General features: G+C 57.1%; 2 protein-coding genes across 5 annotated transcripts in view; one reads left to right on the top strand and one right to left on the bottom strand.

Annotated features, from left to right (window-relative positions):
* Positions 1-1,795: 1,795 nt before the first annotated feature.
* Positions 1,796-21,601, bottom strand: EARS2 (glutamyl-tRNA synthetase 2, mitochondrial). 4 transcript variants are annotated; one of them, XR_003046529.1, is made up of 11 exons: positions 21,433-21,600; positions 18,921-19,076; positions 15,973-16,162; positions 14,305-14,777; positions 13,171-13,279; positions 10,809-10,962; positions 10,586-10,716; positions 8,215-8,350; positions 6,751-7,787; positions 3,027-3,089; positions 1,796-2,937 (listed from the first exon to the last, which is right to left on the bottom strand). XR_003046529.1 is itself a non-coding variant. In XM_015589932.2 (9 exons), exons 1-9 carry the CDS (start codon positions 21,569-21,571, stop codon positions 7,704-7,706), a joined length of 1,551 nt encoding a protein of 516 aa, XP_015445418.1. In that variant the 5' UTR covers positions 21,572-21,601; the 3' UTR covers positions 4,327-7,703. The 4 variants fall into 4 exon arrangements, 2 of the variants coding, with proteins under 2 accessions (XP_015445418.1, XP_006912586.1); XR_001516953.2 differs by having other exon boundaries at positions 1,796-3,089; XM_015589932.2 differs by lacking the exons at positions 1,796-2,937; positions 3,027-3,089 and having other exon boundaries at positions 4,327-7,787; positions 10,586-10,695; positions 21,433-21,601.
* A 367-nt stretch (positions 21,602-21,968) lies between these two features.
* The window catches only part of UBFD1 (ubiquitin family domain containing 1), a 10,640-nt gene continuing 10,594 nt past the window's right edge, over positions 21,969-22,014 (top strand). The window contains exon 1 of the mRNA XM_006912551.3: positions 21,969-21,997. Coding sequence (XP_006912613.1) covers positions 21,969-21,997 — 29 coding nt within the window. The remainder of the gene's footprint in view (positions 21,998-22,014) is intronic.

The following is a 22,014-nucleotide window of genomic DNA, read 5'->3' as shown; positions in this document are numbered from 1 at the left end:
TGCGCGCCCCGCCCCCCGGTCACCGGGGCCAAGCCCAGAAAACCAACAACCTCCCGAAGCCCGCGGCCCCCGGTGCTCCGCAGGCAGACATGCCAGGGAAAACGCAGGGCGCAACCGCTCCAGTGCGAGGTTTGGACAAGGGCTGATTCTTTCAGCGCTTCATTCCCTCCGCCTCCTGCTTTATTTTATCCGTAACACATTACACCATCGGCGTGCTATTTACTTGCTTGTCAGTTAAAGGGGAGTTCCGTCCCCCGAAAAGTCATGGTTCTCGTACATTATGAAACGGACACGTGTTAAATATTTTCTTCAACTTTAATGAAGCGAGGGAACCCAGCAAATGCTATAATCCGTCCCAGAGAAGTCAGAAAAAGGGCAAATTCATACAGACTACAGAATGTCAGAACAGATACGCAAGTGGACACAAAATGAGCTTTTCTGCCAGCAGTGAGGGTTATCCATCTGGCCGACAGACTTAATTTACATGTCCCTACGTAAGAATTATTTACCTTGCTGAAAGCTACCCAGAACAAGAGTGTGAGACAGCTGAGACCACGAAAGGCTGGGAAGAGGAAGGACAGGGTGCCGTCCATACCAGGCATAATTTTCCCTTGAAGCACAAACTCGTCCCTACACTCCATGACCTGTCTCACCCCACTAATACAAGCAGGGGCTTTGCCCTGTACACATCTGGATCCCAGGACCTAGAATGGTGCCCCGCACACTAGCACCAACAAGTTTTCGTTGAACCGCCAAGTCAACCGTGGAAGCAGTAAGAGGCAGCTTCCGTGGGACTTTAGGTCCCAGCCCTACCCCAAATAAAAACACAAAGTCAAAAAGTGCGTTTACTGTGCTATCTCAGCTCCAGAAGGAGTCTGGCCCTGCACGTCTCCATTTGATAGGTGCCCAAAGCACCTTTCTATGCAGAAATCACCCCGAACCTGCCACTGAAGGACAAGTGGCTGACCTGCTTGCTTTGTCGGCCTCTACTCTATAAACACCGTTTACCGTTGTTATCTTAGCAAACTTGGGCTGCTAACAAAGTACCACAGAGTGGGTGGCCCAGACGACTGACATTATTTCCCGTAGCTCCGGAGGCTGGACATCCAGGATACAGATGCTGCAGACGGGGTAACTGGTGTGAACCCACTTTCTGGTTTGCAAAGGCTGGACTGGCTTTCCTGGCTGTGGGCTTACCCGTGCTGGGGAAATTCTGTATTTCAATGGAAACTATGCTTTGTCTAGAGCACACCCTTCTGTGTTAGCTGATCGTGGTTCTCTGGAATTACTTTCCACGTCCTAAACTGGGGATTACAGAAAGCAGTGGAATCATTCTTACCTAGAGAGACATGCAAATGAATTCTGCGGGGGGGGGGGGCACACTCTCTCTATGGAAAATCCAGTTTTGCCTCCGTTCACATATTCACTTCAATATTCCTGATCTATAAATGTGCCTCATCTCACGTTTCTTCGCTGAGACTTGAATAAAATCTTTAACACTTTTACCTCTTGAAAATTCTAAACATCCGACCACACGGGAGCTGGGTTTTTTCAGTGCAACGAGGAGGTGACCGGACACCGTGCCCCACCCCAGGCAGGCGGGGTCGCTTTGCCAAGTATCATCCATCACTTCCTTTTTTTTTTTTTTTTTTTTTTTTTTTATTTTTTTCTCTCCGTTTTATTCAAAGGTCCTAGGATTTGCAAATTGAAGACACAGCTCGAGAATACCCAGTGTGCCCCCGTGCCCCCCCCCAGGCAGGCGGGGTCGCTTTGCCAAGTATCATCCATCACTTCCTTTTTTTTTTTTTTTGTTCTCATAGTTCTTGTACCTGCCTTACGTTCCTTCTCTCCAGCACCTCCACACAGTTAACACTTTGGCAGGTGGATCAGTGGTTTTCAAACTAACGTTGGTCGGAATCAACTGGAGAGCTTGTTCAAACACAGAACACAGGGCCCGACCCAGTTTCTGATACAGCAGATCTGGGGCGGCGGGGGGCAGGGGGGGTGGAGGCCAAGAAGCTGTCTTTCTAATTAGTCTCAGGCAATGCTGATATGGCTGGTCTGGGGACCACAACGGAAAGGTTAAAGGGTAAGTGGGTGTGGAGGGTCTCGGGGGTTCAGGGCTGCTCTCGGGTGCACAGGCTTTGGCTTCAGACAGAACTATGTTGTCACCCCCACCAGGCCCCACCAGGCCTTCCGAGGCCCCCTCTTTAGTGCTCTTGCAGCCCTTCCTGCCCAACCCCCCTCTGCTTTCCATTTGTCATGTATGTGGCCCGTGGTCTGTCTCTCCTTTCATTGGGCCCTCCTCCTGCAGTCAGGATTGGGGGAGGTGTAGCAGGAGACAGAGCTGATGAGACAGGCCTGGGAGAAAAGACTGTGACCCCAACGTTTTGCCCAGATGTGAAGGATAAGCTGGAGATCCCCCAAACCAAACTTATACAGCCTTCTAAATTTAAAAACATTCATATCCCGCGTTTCACTAACAAAAACAGCAAGCGCAAGTTCCTGAACAATCTGAAACAGTATCCTAACTAAACACGGTGACTTTAGCAGAGCCAGCACCTGTGCACTCAAGACACATCCTGGCCATCCCATCCAATCAGATGCGTGTCCGGTCTTTCACTCAGTGTTCATTAGGGACTAGAGGCACTGGTGACCATGACAACTCAGGCCCCTGTTCTCGTGGACTTTACAATCTGACACTAACGAGTGACTGCAAAACTGATTACTTACACAATTATTTACACAATAGGTTTCAATCTATTGAAAAGCATAGGGTGCCGGTGATAAATGACAGGAAGGAGTCCTGGGAGGCTTCCTTGAGGAGGTGACAATGGAGCTGAGATCTGGAGGCTAAAAAGGAGGTGACCAGGCATGGGGGGAGAAGAGCAAGCGGACGAGAGCATCCTGTGTGTGGCAGGAACGGGTGAACTGCAGCTGGAAAGACAGGGTCAGGCCGTGACAAGGAAATATGGCTTCATTGTGACACCAGCCTCCTCCACGCTTCCCTTCCAGCCATCTCCTACCAGGTCTCCATGCGCCTCGGTCGGCCCTACTCCGATCTCTTTGGCATAGCTGCCAGAATGACCCTTTAAAAAGACACCAATGTGATCATGTCACTTCCCTGCTTAAAGCACATCAGTGGCTTCTCACCTCCCACCTCACGAACACACCACACTTATCTTCACTAACTGAACCCCCACTTTGTTCGGGTACCCACAGCTCACCGACCCCACCCCAGCCGCAGCACTGGGTCTGACTGATCTGTGGGGACCCCCGCTCACTTCCCGGCAGTGATGGGTTCAAGAATGGGGAAGTCAAGTGGGCGAGGGAGTTTGGAGAAAAGTTCCCCTGCTTTCAGGGAGAGCCACAGGAAACCACTCGGTCTCCCCGCAGACAGGGAGGAAGTGCAGACGGCCTGGGACTCTCGGCAGCCAGTTCCGAGCAGGGGGAACCAGACCTGGGGCCAGCAGACAGAGAAATGGGAAGAGCCCGGGTCCTCAGCGACCTCACCAAATGCTTAACCAACCCTAGAGCCTGCCTTCCCCCACGCTTCCTGTTAGGTGGGACACTGCATCTTCCCGTTGAAGCCGGTCTGAATCTAAGTTTTGTTATTTGCATCAGATGGCACTTCGATGCTTTTAATCCACAGAGAAAGGCTGTTTGGACTTCTCTGTCTGGCTTCTCCGCCCCGTCTCACTCCTCCAACTGCTACCCACGGCTCCAGTCACGTCCAACTTTGCGAAGTTCTCGTCTTCATCCCCCTGCTTGGAGTGTCCGTCCAACTCCCCTAGGGCTGGGAAACTCCTACTCATCCCTCAGAACCCACGCCAAGGGTCGCTTCGTATGTGAAGCCCTCTGACACCCCTAGACAGGTGTCACTAGAGGGTCCTCATTTTCTGAATATTTATTATCTTGTCCCTGGGGAGGTAGCTGTTTTATCGTAAGACAATCCGACCAACAAACAACTGCTAATTTTGGTCCCCACTATACATTCCTCTATATTGAAAAATTCTACCTATCGCCATCCTTCACTCAAAGATCGCTCTCTGCAGATAGCTGGATTCGATGCAAATAACAGGCAACAGACCAGACTGCTGACCACAGTTGCAAATCATGCAAAAGAGATGAGACTTCTCAGAGTCGATGACCGAAACTGGGAAACTGCTGGAATCTGTTGCACCGGCTGGCGATTGCCATGTCTGAAGAAGCCGACCTGACTGACGGGAGCCCTCGTTCCCTTTGTAGCGAGATATTTACTAGACTCTCTCTACTGTGTCAGGACATGTGCCAGCTGCTATGGTAATCGCCAAGAGTAAGACAAACCTTCTGCCAATCTTTTAATCTTATACTCGTTAAAGATACAGTAACCATGCGCAAATACACCACAGAATTTGATGCGGTGGTAACAAGGAGCAAACAGTAAGGTAGGCCAAGGGCTGTGTGAATGAGTCTCCAAATTTGCCATGGAAGAGTGGTCGTCTCCTAGAAAGGACGCTCTGTAACTGCACCGGGAAGAGCACGCCCGGAGTACACTCCTGAGAGTGAGTTCCCTGCCGTCACGATCTCATTACAGGACTGGACCCCGGCCAGGTGACTGGACCAAGGGCAGACGGCTGACCCAGGCTGGGCCAATCGGATCCTCGCCTGGGAGGTTGGACGTGGAATTCTAGCTATTTAAGTGGATGGCAGGAGAAGAGATGGCTCAGCTGGAGGGCTGTAGAGAGAAAGAGAAAGAGGAAGGAAAGCAGACAGAGAGAGACACGTGTTGGAGGGGGAGGTCTGCGGGGCGAAGGGGAGCACCTCGGGCCCCGACGGCTCCCAGGGACAGGTGCCTGTCTCCCGTGACGTCAGCTGGAAGCCCTGCCCTTTGGATCCGCGAGAATCCGAATCCCCCCAGTGAAGCCCCTTCATCGTCTGCCTGGGTGTGTGTCCACGCCTTACAAGCAAGATCCCCATTTCGAAGAATGAGCTGCCGTGGCGGAAGCAGTGGAGCCAGATAACATTCGTCAAGTGCCGGGCTCTGTTTTACGAACTTTATACGTATCCATTTCCATCCTCACGGTTCTTTGAGACGGGTACAAATGTTATCCCCATTTTACAGACGGGGAGACGGAGGCTCGGAAGCCACACAGTAAACGGCAGGGCTGGTTCCCATGGCCCTTGTCGCCACACTCTGGTCTCAGATCTGCCGGGGGATGGACGTGTGCGTATTTTAAGTGTGGTTTTTCTTTAAAAAACAGACAAACAAATAAAAAGTGTGGAAGGTGCACGCTGCTTTTCAGACGCGTCGCGCCACCTGAGGCAGTGACAGCTCCGGATCTCGACCGCGCTGTGCGTGAGCATCACACTCCCCGGCCCGAGCCAGCTTCTCGCAACTGTCCCGCACACTAGGGGCGCGGGCTCTGACGCCACCCAGGAGTTGAAAGCTGAGCTTGGACCCTGGACTGCATTAGGTCTGAGTTTAAATCCTCGCTTTGCCTCAGAAGAGCTCATTAGCTTTCCTGAACCTCAGTCTCCCTGTTATAACATAGAGACGATGATGATGACGACGACGACGACGACGACGACATCTCTCTCATGGGGTTGTGAAGACCCAATGTGACAATGGGCTAAAGTGTCTGCCAGCGAGACTTGCACCCCAGACATGGCCGTGCCTCACGTAAACGCACCGTAAACCACGGGTACTATTCTGTGTCCCCATCTCCACCATCCCTTTTCCTGGAAAAAGCACTCTCGATTTCCTTGGGAACGACTTTTCCTCCACTGGCTATCACCCCGAGGGACCCCCTACGCCTGGGGAGGAATGGCCACGTGACCTCAATCAGGCCACCAGACTCTGCTCTTCCTCGAGAACCTTCGGCCCAGTCATGCGGCACCGAGGGGAGAACGCGGACAGGGAGCAGCCACGGGGAACAGGCGCACTTCCTTCCTGCGGACTTCCGCCCGTCCCTGCTGCCGGCACAGCCGGGGCCCCGGGTCCCAGGCCCATCTTCTCCAGCCCTGGTCTCTGGCTTCCCGTCAGGCCTCTGGCTCTCCCACAGACTAAGACTCCTACGAAATCAGACCGTCCAGGAGGCCACAGTCTCCACACAGGTACGCAGGCGGCCTGGCTTCCCACCGTGCGAGCAAAGAGCTTCAACCAATACACCGTTAAAGCAAAGATGAGGTCTCCACAAAGCGTGACAAGTTCCTGAGTCCCCTTCTGGCCCCGGATGAGCGCGCGTGTTTGCTCTCTTGCTGGGTGACGATGACCCCAAAGCCAGTGGCTTTAAACAGTGGACATGGGTCATCTCCCAGTCAGCGTATCAGACACTCGAGCAGCTTCGCTCAGTGGCGGTGGCCCGTGACACTAGCCAGGGTGTGGCCACCTGAAGGCTGGTCTGGGGCTAGAGGACCGAGCCCAAGCCAGGCACTGCCCTGGCCAATGAGGGAGGCCTCACTGGCAAGAGGGTGCCACACTGCATCTCCACAGGGCTGCCTGAGGTCTGTGTGATGTGGAAGCCAGCTCCCTGCAGAGAGGGACCCGGGGGACAAGATGGAAGCCACTCCGTGTCAGCAGTCAGCCCGTTCGACCTGATTTCAAGAGGGGCGAGAGCTGGGCCATCTGAGGTTGGCTGCCACATGGGGCGGGGGTGACCTGGGAGCCCTGGAGGAGTCTCGGCCGCCAGCCACCACCCTCCTTCACCTGAGCCGTTCCTATCCACCCCAAGCACACCTCACGTCGGAAGCCCACAGACATTGACTTACAGGAGGCGGATATGAAGAAACAGATGCAGAACAGGCAGAGTGAAGGTCTCCAGTCCGAGGACCGGTCTGGAGAGCTGGAAGAGAGGAACAGACAGGTGTTCGGGGAGGGAGACACAAGCCACCCAAGTGCAAGGACAGAGCAGTGTGAGACGTGTGTGCTGCCCCTCGGCAGGTGGGGGCCCTCTCCTCGTAGCCCCAAAGGCAGTCTGGCGTCCAGTTCCGCCCTGCTCGTCGATCACCCTCGATTGCTCCAAGTCCAATGGGGGCCTGAGAAGTGGAATCCACGAGTCTGGGCTGCTGCCACATGTGACGGGCTCCGGTGTGTTCCCTCAAAACCCAGGGGTCGCAGCCCCACCCCGGCATCTCAGAATGGGGCCTCCTTGCAGCTGGGCCTTTAAAGAGGTGAGTGAGGTCAAACTGGGCCGTTAGGGTGGGCGTCCATCCCACCTCACCCTCGTACAAAGAGGACGTTTGCACACAGGTACTAAGGATACAGAGAGGTGACCGTGAGGACAGCAGAAAGCAGCCATTGGCAAGCCAAGGAGAGGTCTCATGAGCATCAAAGCCTGCGAACACCTTGATGTTGGGCTTCCGGCCTCCAGAAATCAGAAAATGATTTTCTGCTGTTTGAGGCCCCTCGACCCCGACTGCAGTATGCTGTAGCCTGAACACACCGAGACACGAGCTGCGTGGGCCACTCTGAGAATGGGCTCCCAACCCCCGCTGCGGGCTGCGGGCGCAGAGCCAGGATGAGACCCAGGCCTTCCCCCGGGACTCGGGGTGAAATGGGACCGGCTTCCGGTGGTGTCAGTGCACCTGCATGCGCCCAGACTGTCCCCGCTCTGGGTCCTAGTTCCAGCTCCTTGCCGGCCCAGGGCGACCTGCCACCCAGTCCCAAAGGCAGCGTCCACGCGCACAGGTTCCCAGGGCCAGCTCCGCCGCCGTTTGCCCTGTTAGCTGGACAGCGCCTTCCGTATTCGCTCCCGCACTTCCTTGGGTCCCAAGGACACCATCATCTCGGCGACAGGGGGTCCTTGCTACAAAGAGAGAAAACGTTGACTACAGTGTACATGGCCTGTAGGAGTCACTCGCCGGGCCACCCCGACACAGCCATCTGCACCCCAAGGAGCAGAGTCTGCATCTCACTGTTTTTAAGGGCCGAGGCCGAGGCCGAGCCCCAGGCCTGCTCTTCCTCTGCTGTGTCTGTCACCCCAATCGATAGCCAGCTCCCTGAGGCACGAGGGCGGGGCATGTGTGTGTTCGTCACTACTGCGCCCACTGGGCCTAGCTCACTGCTCGCACACAGCAGGTGCTCAGCAGGTAGTGTTTGTGGAGTAAGAGGGGAGCAGTCACGTTGCATTCATCTCTGTAACCCTCAGCCCGAGCTCGGTGCCTGCCAGAGAACGTTAGTGGGATGGACACACGAGGGGTGCAGGGAGCAGCCCAGCCACCTGCCCGCCTCACCGGCTGTCCACTGAGGGCCACGCGGAGGAGTTTCATCACGTGACTGTGTTTGGTGCCTTCCAGATCGTCTGACAGCTTCTTCAGCTCTGCGTTCAGTTTGTCCTGAGTTAAGCTCCTAGCGGGTCCTTCGAAAAGCCTAGAAGAGGCCAGTCTGTGAGGGGCTGCAAGGCCACGGCACATGGGTGGGAGGGGACACTTCAGAAGACTATCCATCAGCTACGACACACATAACAGTGCAACCACCATTCAAGCCTGCCCGGGGAGGGGGTGGGGTACCATCCGCTCCCCGCCCCTTCTGAGCTGGGGAAGAAAAGACACTGGGAGACCACCCATGGAGGATCCGGGCACGTGGGCATCGCACAGGCAGGCTGGGCGGGAGCCGTAACGGGAGGGTTTACTGACTGCCACCTCTGCGCACGCAGTCCCCGGGCCTCGGTTTGCTCACCTGTCAAGTGGGGACGACCACAGCGTCTGCACCTCACAGGGCTATAGGGGGGCTACGTCAAAACTCACAGAGCACTAAGCATGTTGGCTGAACGGGTGGTCAGTTCTCAGCAGTGCCAGAACTCACACTCCAATAAAAAGTTAACTATTAGCCAACGCCTATGACACCCATGAGCTCAGACACGTTGCATGAGGGCCTAAAGAGAAACCTGGGGTCGAGTTAGACGTAGAGCGGACGGATGAAGCCCTCTGGGACAGTGCGAAGCAGCTCCAGGACCGGGGCACGGGGACGCAGCTCAGAGGGGCAGGAAGAGAGAGCTCAGGAGACCCTCACCCCAGGAAGGGCCCTGCCGCCAACTTGCTGCGACTGCCGTCTGCCTAGTTTGAAGCTCTTTGGGGCTGAGGTCCAGCAGGCCAGCGGCCACCACCCACTGTCCCGGCCATCCAGCTGAGACCTCACTGTTCTGTTAAAGCTAGACTTATAAAAACGTCCTCCCAGCCTGATTCTGACACAGGACAAGAGCAGAGCGCAGCGGGGGTACGTGTGCCCACCCTGAAGAGGGACTGAGGCTAGAGCTCATCACTGCTGCGGACGGACGGCCCGCCATGCCTGCTCTGACCCCGCCGGCTCAGGACGGGTCTGGACAGCCCCACACCAGAGGCCAGCGGTGAGCAGAGCTGCTGGCTAGTGTGCCTGGGAGTGCAGGCTTCCTTGCTAACCCTAGGCTTAAGCAGCTGAGTCCCAACTCGAGACAAAAGTAACTCACTGTGTCATTAACTGGGCCCCATGATTACTCGTTACAACATGGGAGAAATAAAGCACTGATAACATAAAATGTCACGTGGGGAAAAACAGACCCACTTCTGTGTCAGGGGTGGGGAAGCAGCCCAGCAAGGAGCCGGTGAAGAGGGATAGATCCCAGGCAGCCAACAATGGCAGCTCAGGACACGTGGGAGCTGGCCCAGAGCGTGGCCCAGGCCGTGGTGTGAGTGACCTGGCGGCTTCTGATGGTTTGCGTGTCAGCTTTCCGGCCCGGAGTGCCTCTAAAATCAATCCCCACACAGACATGGCAGCTAAGACCGCACCTTCCAGACTCCCTTGCAGCTCAGTGTGGCCACCAGACAGGTGTTCTGGCCAGCGCGTACAGGTGGAAACGGAGTAACTTTTAAGCCGGGTCCTTAGGGGCGAGGAACACTTTGTCCTCCTCCCCTTGCCCCCTTCCACCTCTGGCTGAATCATGGCTGGCCCAAGAGCCGCTGCGGACCACGCGGACAAGAGCAAAACCCAGGGATGGCGGTGACATGGAGAGAAGCCGCTCGCCCTGAACTGCCCGCTCCGGGCCGGGTGGTAAGGAGCAGTGCACTCCTGGGCCTGGGGGAGAACCCACCCCCCATCTGCTCGTCCGCAGCCTCTGCAGAGTGGCCAGCGTGGAGGAGTATGGGGCACACAGTCAAAGGGATGCAGAGAGAAATTAGGTCTAGGTGATATATTTTTTGGCTCCTGCATTAAGCCTCAGTCAGCCCTGTCCTGGCCACCGCGATCGCGCAGACCGGTTATTCCCTTCTACGGCTGTGTGTCCACCCTTGTCGCCGACAGCATGCTGTTCCCTCACAGCGAGAACCAGCACAGCTGCACCTTTCAGCTGAGCAAACAGAAACTCAAAGAGGTGCCATGACTCGGCCCAGGTGAAGCCGTCTGGCAGGTGAAACAGTGGGGTGATGAGAGGTGGAGCCGGATGGAGCCCAGGTGGTCCCAGCGCAGAGCCTGGGCACACCACCTCTTCGGGGGACCCTCAGCTCCTCGGGGCTCCCCCTACCAAGTGCCTCTCACCGGCCACTGGGCTGTGCTGCGGGCACAACAGCCAAGCCCTGGGATAAAGGGGCCCCGGGAGGGAAGGGTGCAGAGCCGCGGACCATGGGGACTCACCCCAGCACGCGCTTGGCGATCACGTCCACCTTCTCTGAGAGGGCGCCCAGCTCTGCTCGCCCCACGGCCGGGCGAGTCCACAGGTACGAGTGTGCTGGCGACACCAAGTCCTGCAGGCGGCAAATGTGACCCTGGGGGAAGAGGCAGCCACCGAATGAACCGGGGAGAGGGCTGACACACCGGAAGGGGAGAGCGGGGGCCACCCACACCCCAGTCTCCACACCTGTCTCAGCAGGATGACCCTCTCCACGTAGGCGGGGTCCAGGACAGCGCTGTCCGGCCGCTGGCTCCCGAACGCCTCGCCCACGAGCACCTGCAGCTTCTGCACCAGCTGATGCCTCTGGGTCGCGTCACCCAGCAGTCGGCGGAGGTGCAGCCTGCAGCAGAGGCCAAAAGAGTCTCTTTTCACTCACAGAAAGAAAGGGGTCTGGGCAGGGCCTGAAGCAGGTGACCTAAGAGCCCCAAGTAGCCTGGAGACAGGCGTCCAGAGCTTTTAAAGCAGAAGGTACCGTTTTTTTGTTTAACGCCTAAAGCACCTGGTCTTTCTAGGCGGTCTCCCATCCACGTACTAACCAGGCCCAACCCTGTTTAGCTTCCGAAGTCAGACGAGATCTGGCACGTTCAGGGCATGGCCATAGACCATAGGTACCGTTTTAGACTAGGAAGAGGGCACGCACGAACGGAGACTTCTGGCTGCAAAAGGCCCCCACTGCCCAGACTTCAGCTAGCACGAGTGCAGTGGAGGCGGCCCCATTTAGACCAAGAGTTCACTCATCTGTAGTCCCTCTGACCCATGTGTCACCCGGGCCGTCTGCCTGGCCCCTGCAGGCACCCGTTTACGAAGTGGAAGCTGACTGCAAGCTTCCTCGCAGTTTGAGGTGGGAGCTCTGGCACAAAGGGCGGAGGCCGAGGACACGGGTCTCTAAGATTCCGGGCCATATGACAACTGGAGGGTGGAGCTGCATGAATATAGTGCTCCCTGTGGAAAAGTTCAGGTTCTCGTCGACTCCAATTATCTGCCTTCCAGAATTCTCCCAACTGCCTGGTTTCTTCCTTCAGAAGCAGGTCCAACCCTGCGGCTAAGCCCCGTCAGTCCTTGGTCCCCTAGGCTGCCTCGAGTAGAGGGACTTGAGGGGGAAAGCGTGAGATGTGGCGGGCTGAGGACCGCCCTGCAGGTACCTGAACCTGGTCCCCGGCACAGAAGGCAGGCGGCCCAGGGTGGGGACATCCCACGGGCCCTTGGAACTGGACAGGCCTGCAAGTGAGGCCAGCCCCCCAGGCGTTCTCAGCAATTCACATGACCACTGGGAGCTCAGGATGGTCACCTGTAACGTGGGGATGACGGCGGGCCTCCCTGACAGGGCGCTGTGAGCACTGAGCATAGGCCAGCAGCTGGAGACAGGCGGGGGTCTGAACGAAGGCTGCAGTGTGTCAGTGTGTCAGCGGGGTGGCCAAAACACGCCATGGTTTTTACAGGAATTAAGGAAAAGCGCGTGAAGTTGGTGTTGAGACTGGTCCCGGCAAGAGGTGGCAGCAGGGAGAGAAAAACCGATGACCCTCTGTCCCTGCTTGCGATCCCACGCGTAGGTTAGTACCTGGGACACACAAGTGCTGCGTGACCCTCAGTCACCGTCACTGCTTCCAGACACTAGGACTGCCGCCGCCATGACAATCATTGCTGCTAACCTCGCTGCTGTGACCGGAATGGTCGTAGCGGTGGCTTCGAGGAAGACAAGTGGATGCGTCTCAGTCAGCACGTGTGTTGCCTTCGCTCTCGAACGCCCCATTCGAGAGCTGCCCGTCTGCTCCGTGAACCGGGGCTGGCCACGTGACTTCTCTGCACCTCGGCTCGTGTGCACAACGGGGCAAAATCACTCAGCTGACCTCACGGGTCTGACGGACATAGATGAAGTGGCAGCCCTGAACACCTGCCGCTGACGTGAGTCCCTGGGCCCACCAAGAAGCACCCGGGAGACCCCATCCCCAAACCAGCGCTCAGGAGGGGCATCAGCGGGTCCTGTCCCCCGAGTACCAGCCAGTCTGCTGGTCTACCGCCCAGGCCCTGAGGCCGGGGCCTGTCCACAGTGACCTGATAGTAACTGTGTTTGGAGGGTTCAGGGGAAAGAACCACTGGGAACATGGGACCGATGCCATGAACGGTGCCCGTCTGGTGTTGGCAGGCATGTGTCGGGGGTTCTGAAGTGGCGACGATCTCCGCCAGGCGTGGGTGGTCGGCAGAGGCCATGCGAGGGGTGGCCAGGCGTGCCGTCATGACAGAGCGTGCCCATCGCTGACAGCTCTTTGAGTGCCAGGCTGTGCCAAGTACCGAGACGGCGCATCTAATTCAGTCCAACTCTCACAACGTGGCACGGGGCAGGGGCGGGAGGGTCCTGTGATTAGCCCCGTTTAGAGGAGGGGAAGCAGCAGCTTGAAGACCTCAAGTGACTGACCTGTGGGCACTAGACGCCTGGAACCATGGCCAGTACCAGGTATGCGCGGCTCCAGAGTGCACAGGACCCTTTGCCATGGATCGATCCTCAGCAAGAGGGCCCTCCCCCGCCAGGCTCCCCAGGCTCCCCACGCACCTGTTGAACTCCGGGAGCTTCTCCAGGTCTAGCAGGGCAGAGTGGCTGGTGATCCGGGTCAGGTCAAACTGCGCGATCAGCTCTGGCAAGGTCCTGCCCATCTGGTTCTCTGTGATGGAGGGAGGCCCAGCCCCTCAGCTTGCTCCCTCCTTCCCTCCTTCACCTCTGCCCCACCCCCACTTTCAACCCCAAGGGAGGCTGAGCGGGCACTCTCTGGGTTCCCCACCCCAACCTGACCTAAGGTTTCACTTCTAGCTACTTTACACATCAAGGGCCCAAGTGAGCTTTCAATTGCAGAAAAAAATTCTGTCATTAAGGAAAAAAGTCTGATGACAGGCTAAACCCAGCCTCGCTGCCCGCAGACGTGCTCACCACCCGGCTGTGCCCGGGCACCCCGACCCCAGGGGTCTGGGTGGGGCCTGAGCACTGCACACAGGGCACAAGGCGTAGGGCACAAGCTTCCCAGGTGACTCCAAGGACAGCAGGGTGGACTGCGACTGTCCTGGGGTTGTTCTTGCTCCGTCCCTAACTAGCTGGGTGACGCTGGCTACCTACTCCACCCCTCTGAGCCTTGCAACCCTCTTACAGAGATGATAAATACCTCTCGAGGGTCTCCTAAGGATTAAATGCGAGCAGAATGAATGATAAGCAGACTATTACTGTCACATTTGAGAAATTCTTCCAGAGGTCACCCTATTCAGTGCCTCTCTAAGATCTGGGCTCAGCTTGGAATGAACTGGTGTCGTGGAAACACCAGTGATTCTGTCAGCGGATGGACTTGTCCTAGTGGTGACGTCACCGCAATAACCCTGGGAGCTGTGAGTTTCGAGCCCGCTTTGCTGGGTGCCTTACACTCACGAGCTCACTGGACCCTCACATAGGCCCGAGGTGGACACGTAGCCCCGTTTCACAGAGGAGCAGCTGAGGTTCAGGACCGTATGCTCTTAGGGGGCAGGGGCTACGTCCATCTCATCTGCAGTGGCCGCAGCGCTCAGCAGCATCTGGCTTAATAAATGTCCGTAGGGTGAAAGAACCAGCTCGTGCTGGTTCCCGCCGCAGTGGGCGGCACGGCGAGACTGGGGGCCGGGTGGGCCCGAGCCGAAGGTCCGGCTCCTCGCAGGTGGGGGTACCTACCTGCGAACCCCGAGCCGCAGTGGGTGATGATGTCAAGCAAGGCGCCCGGCAGGAAGCCGGCGGCGGCAAAGCGCTCCAGGAAAATGTCGCCCTGCCTCTTGGACAGCTTGCTGCCATCTCTGTTGAGCAGCAGCGGCAGGTGGGCGAAGCGCGGCGGCTGCCAACCCAGGGCCCGGTAGAGGAGCAGGTGCTTAGAGGTGGACACCAGCCATTCCGAGCCCCGCAGCACATGGCTGACGCCCATGTGGTGGTCGTCCACCACGCAGGCCAGGTGGTACGTGGGGAAGCCATCGCTCTTCAGGATGACCGGGTCCCCCTCCACACTGGCCACCTCGTGCCGATTCCAGCCGTACACCAGGTCCTGGAAGGCTGGCGCCTCCTCCTCCAGCCGGAAGCGGACAGCGGGCTTGGGGTGCTTGGCCAGCTTCTCGGCCACCTGCCTCGGGCTCAGGTCCCGGCACCGATTGTCATAGCTGTTGGGGAGCAGAGCGGCCCGGGGTAAGAGCACCGTGACGGGCAGGAGCCCCGCCTACGTCTGATAATCGATGACCCTGGCGCAAAGCGCAGCCCGACAGGGCGCGAGGACGCTGTTTACGATGAAAGGACAACGCCGCAGCAAATGCAGTGACCTCGTCTAACAGTCACGGAGACCGGAACTCGGGTCACGATGCCGCCGCTGACGGCGGCGCAAGCTGGGGCCCCCTCTCGCAGCCACGTGACCCCACACGGCCACATCTTGGCAGGTCCCCACACCCCGCACGTGTGCAAAATGAGGGACATCCATGTCAGTCCCCACTGGTTTTATTACAAGATCAGAAGTGACATCGGGGATCCTTGGTACGGGACTGAGTGCGTGACGACGACACCCCCACACGGCAGGGCAACACTACGCGAGCTGAGAAAACACTGTGGACTGATGGGGACCGACCCTCGGGACAGGAAGTTGCCCAGTACGTGTGCCGTGCGCTACCGTGTGAATGGGGGAGAGGAGGAAGCACGTGCACTTGTCAGCGTGCACACAGTGTCTCTGGGAGACATGAACCAGCTCTAACGCCACTTGTCTCTGGGGAGAGGACCAAGTAGCCAGAGTCAGGGCTGGGAGAGCTCCCCGCACACATGAAAAAATTTTACTTATTAAAATAACAGAATCACCTTACGAGTCACTGCCTGCAACCTGACGCGGCAGGCGGCTCTGACCTGGCGCAGTGACCCCCGCCTCTTGGTGTTCTTGCCCTTGTGTCACCCCAGTGTGTGCTGGTCCTGGTGACGTCCCCGCTTCCCCGATTAGGTCCCGCAGGGACTCTGGCTGCGTCTCACCCTCTTGCTTTCTCCCCGGCCCACTCTGGGAAAGCCAGCTGCCACGGAGAAGCCCACGTGCTGAGGAACAGACGTGCCTGGCAGCAGCCGGTGAGGCCCGGAGCGCTGCTGACAGCCTCTTGGGGAAGCGGAGGCGGATCCTGGCTGAGCAGAGCCTTGAGGTGACAGCACTCTGGCCTGGACCTTGACTGCAGCATCGTGCGAAACCCTGAGCCAAAGGTCCAGGTGAGCCGTGCCCAGACTCCTGACCCCCAGAAACTGTGCGGTCTAAATTGTGGGGTAACCTGCTTTGCGGCACAGCGCGGGGGCGTGCGCGGCCGGGGGAGCGCCGTGGCAGGCTGGGGCTCTCACCGGGGCGTCTGCCGGCTCCTCAGGGCCTCCTTCTTCAGCAGCTCCAGCCGCTGCGGGGAGCAGAAGCAGTGGTAAGCGGCGCCCGTCCGCAGCAGCGCATCTGCGGCCTGGGCGTACAGCTCCAGCCGCTGGGACTGCAGGTAGGGCCCAGCAGGGCCTCCCCGGCGCGGGCTCTCGTCAGGCGGGATGCCTGGGGCACAGATAGAGAACAGTCCCCACACAGTGACCAGGGTGCTCATGGAGCTGGTTCCCCAGCACACTACCCTCCGGTCCTCCCAGCAGCCCCGAGCTCGGCACCGCCACTGCTTCCTTTCCACGGGTGAAAAGCTAAAGCAGAGGCCAGGGCCCCAGGCCACGTGGCCTGGTGGACAGAGCTTGGGCGGAGCAGAGCGGCCCCTGTCCACACTCTTCCGCCCACTCTTCCGCCCACCCTTCCGCTGGGAAAGTAACTGTCCAGGCCCCGAAGGCCGGGTCCGGGAGAAGCAGTGTGCTCCTGGACACCTGGCTCTGCCCGTGACAAGTCACCTGGGTGTGGGAGCGCCAAGTGCCTAGTGCCTGCCGGCTGCGTTTCTGTTCTGTGACCCCCGTGAAGCCTCAGAACCATTGTGCCAAGTAGAAATCATTGTCCCCATTCGTTAAGGAGGATGCTGAGGCACAGGGAGGCCTGGTCATTGTGTGACCAAGGACGAGGGGCATGACGAGATTCATGGCCCGGTGGCTGACCTCGAGTCCATGTCCTGACCCACTCACTGTACTGCCTCTTTGCAGTCCTGCGCCTTTCCAAGCCTCAGTTTCCCCCTCCACAAAGTGGTACGAACAGGCTGCTGGGCAGGGGGCTGAGGACTAAAGGCCCACGCATGCCCGTGACGGGCCCAAGCCAAGGCCCAGCTTCTCCAGGCCACAAAGGACAGATTTAAGCGCAAACACTTCCGGGAGAGGGCAGAGGGGACATGGGAGAGCTGGATGTCGGCGCTGCTAGGTGTGTGTGGGGCGCCGTCGGCTGGGCCCGCACTGCCATCAGGGTTGTTTAGCCCCCCACCCCGAACCCCCTGTTTCTGCGCTCTTCAGAAGAGAGGACATTCTAGGTGCCCTGGGGAGTCCCTTCCCCCTAATTTGCCGTGTTCGCCCCATGAATGCCCCGGGGTTTAAGTGTGACTCCGGTTGGGGGACTGAAACCCACGTTGACGAAGAGGCTGGTGCGGAAATGTTCACGGGAATTTCACTCACAACAGTTAAAGTGAGAACCCAAATGCCCATCAATGGATAAACGCAGAAGCAGGACGTGGCACTGCCACGTGATGACTAGAATCCGGTCGTAAAAAGGAGTGAAGCACTGGTACCCGGTACAACACAGACGAACCCCATGCTAAACAAAGGCCAGTCACGAAATGACACATAGCGCATTATAGGAGCGTCCACTTATAGGAGCGTCCAAAACAGGCAGACCACGGGATAGAAAGATGAGCGGTTGCCAGGGGGCTGGAGGGGGAGGAGGAGGGAGTGACTGACTGCTGATAGGTACGGGAGTTGGTGTCGTTTGGGCTGATGGAAACACCTGGAATAGGGTAATGTGATGGCTGCACACCACAGCGAATGTACCCGAATCTACTGAGTTATACACTATGAAATGATGGATTTAATATTATGTGAATTATGTTAATTAAAAAAAAAGAGTGACTCCCGAAGCGAGAAGCTCTAGAGTCAGCTGCGTTGGGGTGCCTGGGTACCTGCCCTCCGCCCCCACAAATGCCGGGGTGGGCAGCTCAGCAGCCACGCTGCACGAGGGGCTCCAGGTGCCTCGCCGCATCCCTCGTGACCGGGAGGGTGTCTACAGGCAACCAAAGTTCTCACCGGGGCCTCTCGGTGTTCACGATCCACCTCCTGCCAAACTGGCTGGCCCCGCCTCTCCAGTGACTGCTCTGCTCACTGGGCGTGGGCCGCACCAGCCTCCTTGCTGCTCCGCTGGTACGCACAGCAGTTGGGTGACCAGCAGTTAGGTTCCACGGGGCCTGTGCACCTGCTGTTCCTGCTGCTCTGCACAGTCTCCCCGCAAGGAAAAAACAGGGCTGGCCCCTGACTTCCTGCAAGTCTCTGCTCTCATGTCACCTCTGCAGTGAAGGCCACCGTATCCAAAAGCAGCACCCCCGGGCTCCGAGCCCGCCCTTTCCTCGGCAGCACTGAGTGTCACTCAGCGTCGTGAAGAGCATGCCTTCAGCAGTTTGCCTCCTGCCCCGACCCACTGAGCACAGAGCTGGAACACTGCGTGGGCCACAGGACGTGACCTTTATGAGTGAATGCCTTTACCTGGCTAACCTTGACTGGGAACCTGCTACAGCCTCCAACAACAGAAGCCAGTAAGGAAATCGGCTTCTGCCCTTTACGAACCCAGAGTTCAGTTAATAGTTTACCTGAGATAAAATACACATCTCAAAATAGTCTTGGTATTTTCTCTTGGGGCGCGTAACTAGTCATACCTGTCCGGCAGGTAGGCAACTGTGGGCCTAGAGGCTGCACTGCACTCCTCCTTGTCCTCCTGAGCCTGGCTGTGCTCAGGGCCGGACCGCCCACGAGGAGGCGGACTTCGGGGGCTGAAGTTTCGTCGGCTCATGCAACGTGGTTAAAAACAACAAAAGTACCCCAAATCTGAGCTTAGATTTTAACAGGGAAACAGTCACTAAAAAACAATGATAACAACGAAAACCCAGAGCCTGGCCCTGCTGGGAAATCAGAAGAGCTCACCAGCTGGCCCAGCGTTCCCATGAAGGGAACAAGAAAAATCTCAAAACAGCCCTGGAGGTTTACTTCCAGGAGCTTCACCATCTTTTCAGGTGGCACCTGCCACCCTGGATGGCACAAATGTACCCATGTCTCTAGGAGTTCTCCATCCAGGCTCCCTTCCTGTTCCCTCTTCCCTCCGTGGAGCAGGGTCCCTTCCCTGCCAGCCTCACCTGCCCACTCCAGCATGTCCTCAATATTCTCCGCTGCCCCAGGCACAAGGCGGGTCTGGTCCGTGTCCTCCAGCCGCAAAATGAAGCTACCTCCATGCTTCTTGGCAAAGATGTAGTTGTACAGGGCAGTGCGGAGGCCGCCCAGGTGCAAGAAGCCTGATGGGACACAAGATGGGACGTGAGCTGACGGGTTCCAGCCGAGCAGCAAGCTTGCGACAGAATGTCCCAACGATTATCGAAGCCCAAGAAACGGCTACCCCCAGCCCTGTCGCAACTGTCCAGCCAGCACCCAGTCAGACCACCACAGAGGACAGGGGTGGTGTTCCACTGGGGAGCATGTCACTTCGTAAAAAGGCTCGAGCTGCACCCATCATTCTACTTTGAGATTTGCCTCGAGGCCAAGTGTCACCCAGAGGAGAAGCAGAGGATCATTCACTGAAGTTATCACACGTGCATATAACTTATACAGATGCACTTGGGCAAAAAAAATTAATTACAAATTAAAAACGCTGTAAAGTGACATTTTGCCTATAGCTTCTATGCACTGTCATGACTAACCTCATCCTACACTTTGGATTTTATCTACTCGAGATTTTTACCTTCAATGCTGACTTTAAACACTGACCAAAAGCAACATTTGATTCATGATACTTCTCCTCGGCCAAATTTAAACTCCTAAGATTTTACTTGTAAATCATTCCCGACTGAAAACTTAAAACGAAGTTTTCCCAGGGCTGTCACTTCCGCTTCCCCTTCCTTCTTTGGTCCAGCCCACAGCCCTGTCTCCACAATGAGCTCAGCTGCATCTCCAGGTACCGAAGGGAGCACAGGACAGGAAAAGCTCTGATGGGTCAGGCAGACTCAATATGTGTGACCCTAGTTATTGCAAGGCCACCATAAAACCAGTGGTCCCCAAGATAGAAGACAAGGGGTCCAGGAGTTGAAAGCGAGGCTTTTTACATCAAATGGACCTGAATTCAAATTCTGCATCCACCATTTACTAGTCGCTATCCCTTGGGCACTCTACTTTTGTGAGTTTCAATGTCCTCATCTCTTAGAGGGATCAAAAACAGATATTTGAAACCCTCCTTAAAGGGTTGCTGGGAGGCCTAAATGCTGACCAAAGTACACCTTTCAATTAATTTTAGCTATTGTAATGATCTATGTTGCTTATTGTTTCCTCTGTCTATAGTCCACCGCCTTTCCTACATGGCCTTTTCCTGCAAATCAGCAAGGAAACACGAATTATAATCATAGTAGAAGTTACTGTTTATGAAGTGCTTTCTGTAAGTACCAGACTTTGCTAAGTGCTTCAGCTACATCAGCTCAAACCCATGAAACAGGTACTATCACTAGCCCTGTTTGACAGATGGTAAAACTCAGAGGCTAAGAAGGGGTTAAGTAATTTGCCCAAGTCATACATCTAAGAAAGGTGTGACTTGGACAAATTAAGAAGCCAAAAATTTGGACCCAGACAATCCCAGGGCTTGCTCCTCAATGCGAACTGCAGACAGGTACTAGTCTGCAAACTGTTGCTAGTTCACAACCAAGTAAGTACAGAAACTGAGTGTGAAAATGTTTAGAAACTCACAGCAATCTGACAATCATTTTCTGTTTAATAAAAAGGTTCATATTTTGTATGCTTTTAAGGTTTTCATCTTCCTAGTAATTCACTTGTTGATTTTATAAAAGTATTGGTTCATAATCGATTGCAAATTAGAAATCCATCCTTTTACCATGGATGGTCTGAGAAGCACTCTCTACAGTATATTGCCTGCCGAGGAAGATCCTGTCACTCTGGGTGGCTGCAACCATGCCACAAAGGTATCCTTATACAGACACCAGGGACCAGAATGAGAGGCCTGATCCTTGTGGAGAAGGCAGAGAGTAGCCTCGGTAACAACAGAATTGTGGGAACTAGTGGGGTTCCTGACAAGATCCCACCAGGGTATACACTGGGCCCCTGCCCCACTTTGTTGGTGCTAAGCTCCAACACCAACCACAGGGCCTGTGCCTCCCCAGATTCCTCTGCCCAAAAGGCTCCTCCTGTGGGCTTCACGGAGCTCGCTGTCATTTCGGTCTCTGCTCAAATGTCAGCAAGGCCTTCCTGAGCATCCTACCTAACCCGGGTCACCTGTGCAGCTTCATTTCCCGCATGGCACCCGTGACTGCCAGTATTTTTATATGTGCTTGTCGCGGTCACTACGTGTAGGCTCAAGAGCCAGGGCCCCACTTTCTCGGTGACCACTGTACGCCAGCGGAGCAGTGCCTGGCAGTTTCTACTTCGCACACATTTACCGAACACGTGAAAAAGACCGAAAGAGACGGTACGGCCTAATGAACACCAAGGAACTCCTGGCAATGCGAGTAATTTCCGCTCGTGGGCTCTGTAAAATGGGGTCGCACTGCCCGCCTAGTCTGACTCCACCGGAAGGGGTTCGTTCAAGCGCGTTCGGGGGGCGGGCACGCGACAGTGGGCCTCGGCCTGCAGCGTCACGTCCGCCAAGGTTACCTGTGGGGCTGGGAGCGAACCGCACTCGCACCGCAGCCCCGGGGTCAATGCCTAGGCTGGCCTCGCGCCGTCCCAACGAGCGGCCCAAGGCCGCCAGGGGCCTGCCCGGCCGCAGCAGCCGCCTCAGGAGCGCCGCCATGTGGGGTGGACTCGACCACGTGGGCTCCTCGAGCATCACTTCCGGGGACCCCTCCCAGCCAATCCGCTCCCGCCACAGCGGGCGCAACCCCGCCCCTTAAAGGTGCAGGCCGCCCAGCCCGCGAACCCACGCCCCCTGCACGGCCGCGGCCCCGCTCGGCCTCCAGGGGGCAGAGCCGGTGGGCGGGCGAGTGCCCGGGCCCGCCCCGCTCGGCTGCCCGAAGCTGAAGCGTGGCAGGGGCCGGGCCGGGGAAGCGGAGGAGGCGGGTCTCCATAGAAACCCCCGCCTGTTTCCGGCCGGGCTGTGCGAGGTTAGGGGCTGCTGCGGGGGCCAATCTCCGCCAGCTCGCCTTTTCCCGGCGGCCTCTGCGGCGCGGCGGGTGTTGTACACAATCATCATGGCGGCGGCCGGGGCCCCGGATGGTGAGTGTGCGGGCTGGCGGG

The sequence above is a fragment of the Pteropus alecto genome, unplaced genomic scaffold, assembly GCF_000325575.1.
Source record: "Pteropus alecto unplaced genomic scaffold, ASM32557v1 scaffold15, whole genome shotgun sequence".
NCBI lineage: Eukaryota > Metazoa > Chordata > Mammalia > Chiroptera > Pteropodidae > Pteropus > Pteropus alecto.
This window is presented reverse-complemented; position numbering and strand designations above follow the sequence as displayed.

Excerpts from the sequence above, each read along its gene's own strand:
- EARS2 (XM_006912524.3), bottom strand. The coding sequence starts at position 21,571 with ATGGCGGCGCTCCTGAGGCGGCTGCTGCGGCCGGGCAGGCCCCTGGCG. Across the intron at positions 10,963-13,170 it reads AAGCTCCCGGAGTTCAACAG|GCTGCACCTCCGCCGACTGC; the intron begins GTGCGTGGGGAG and ends CCTCTGCTGCAG. Across the intron at positions 7,788-8,214 it reads TGGCCCTCAGTGGACAGCCG|CAAGGACCCCCTGTCGCCGA; the intron begins GTGAGGCGGGCA and ends CTCTCTTTGTAG.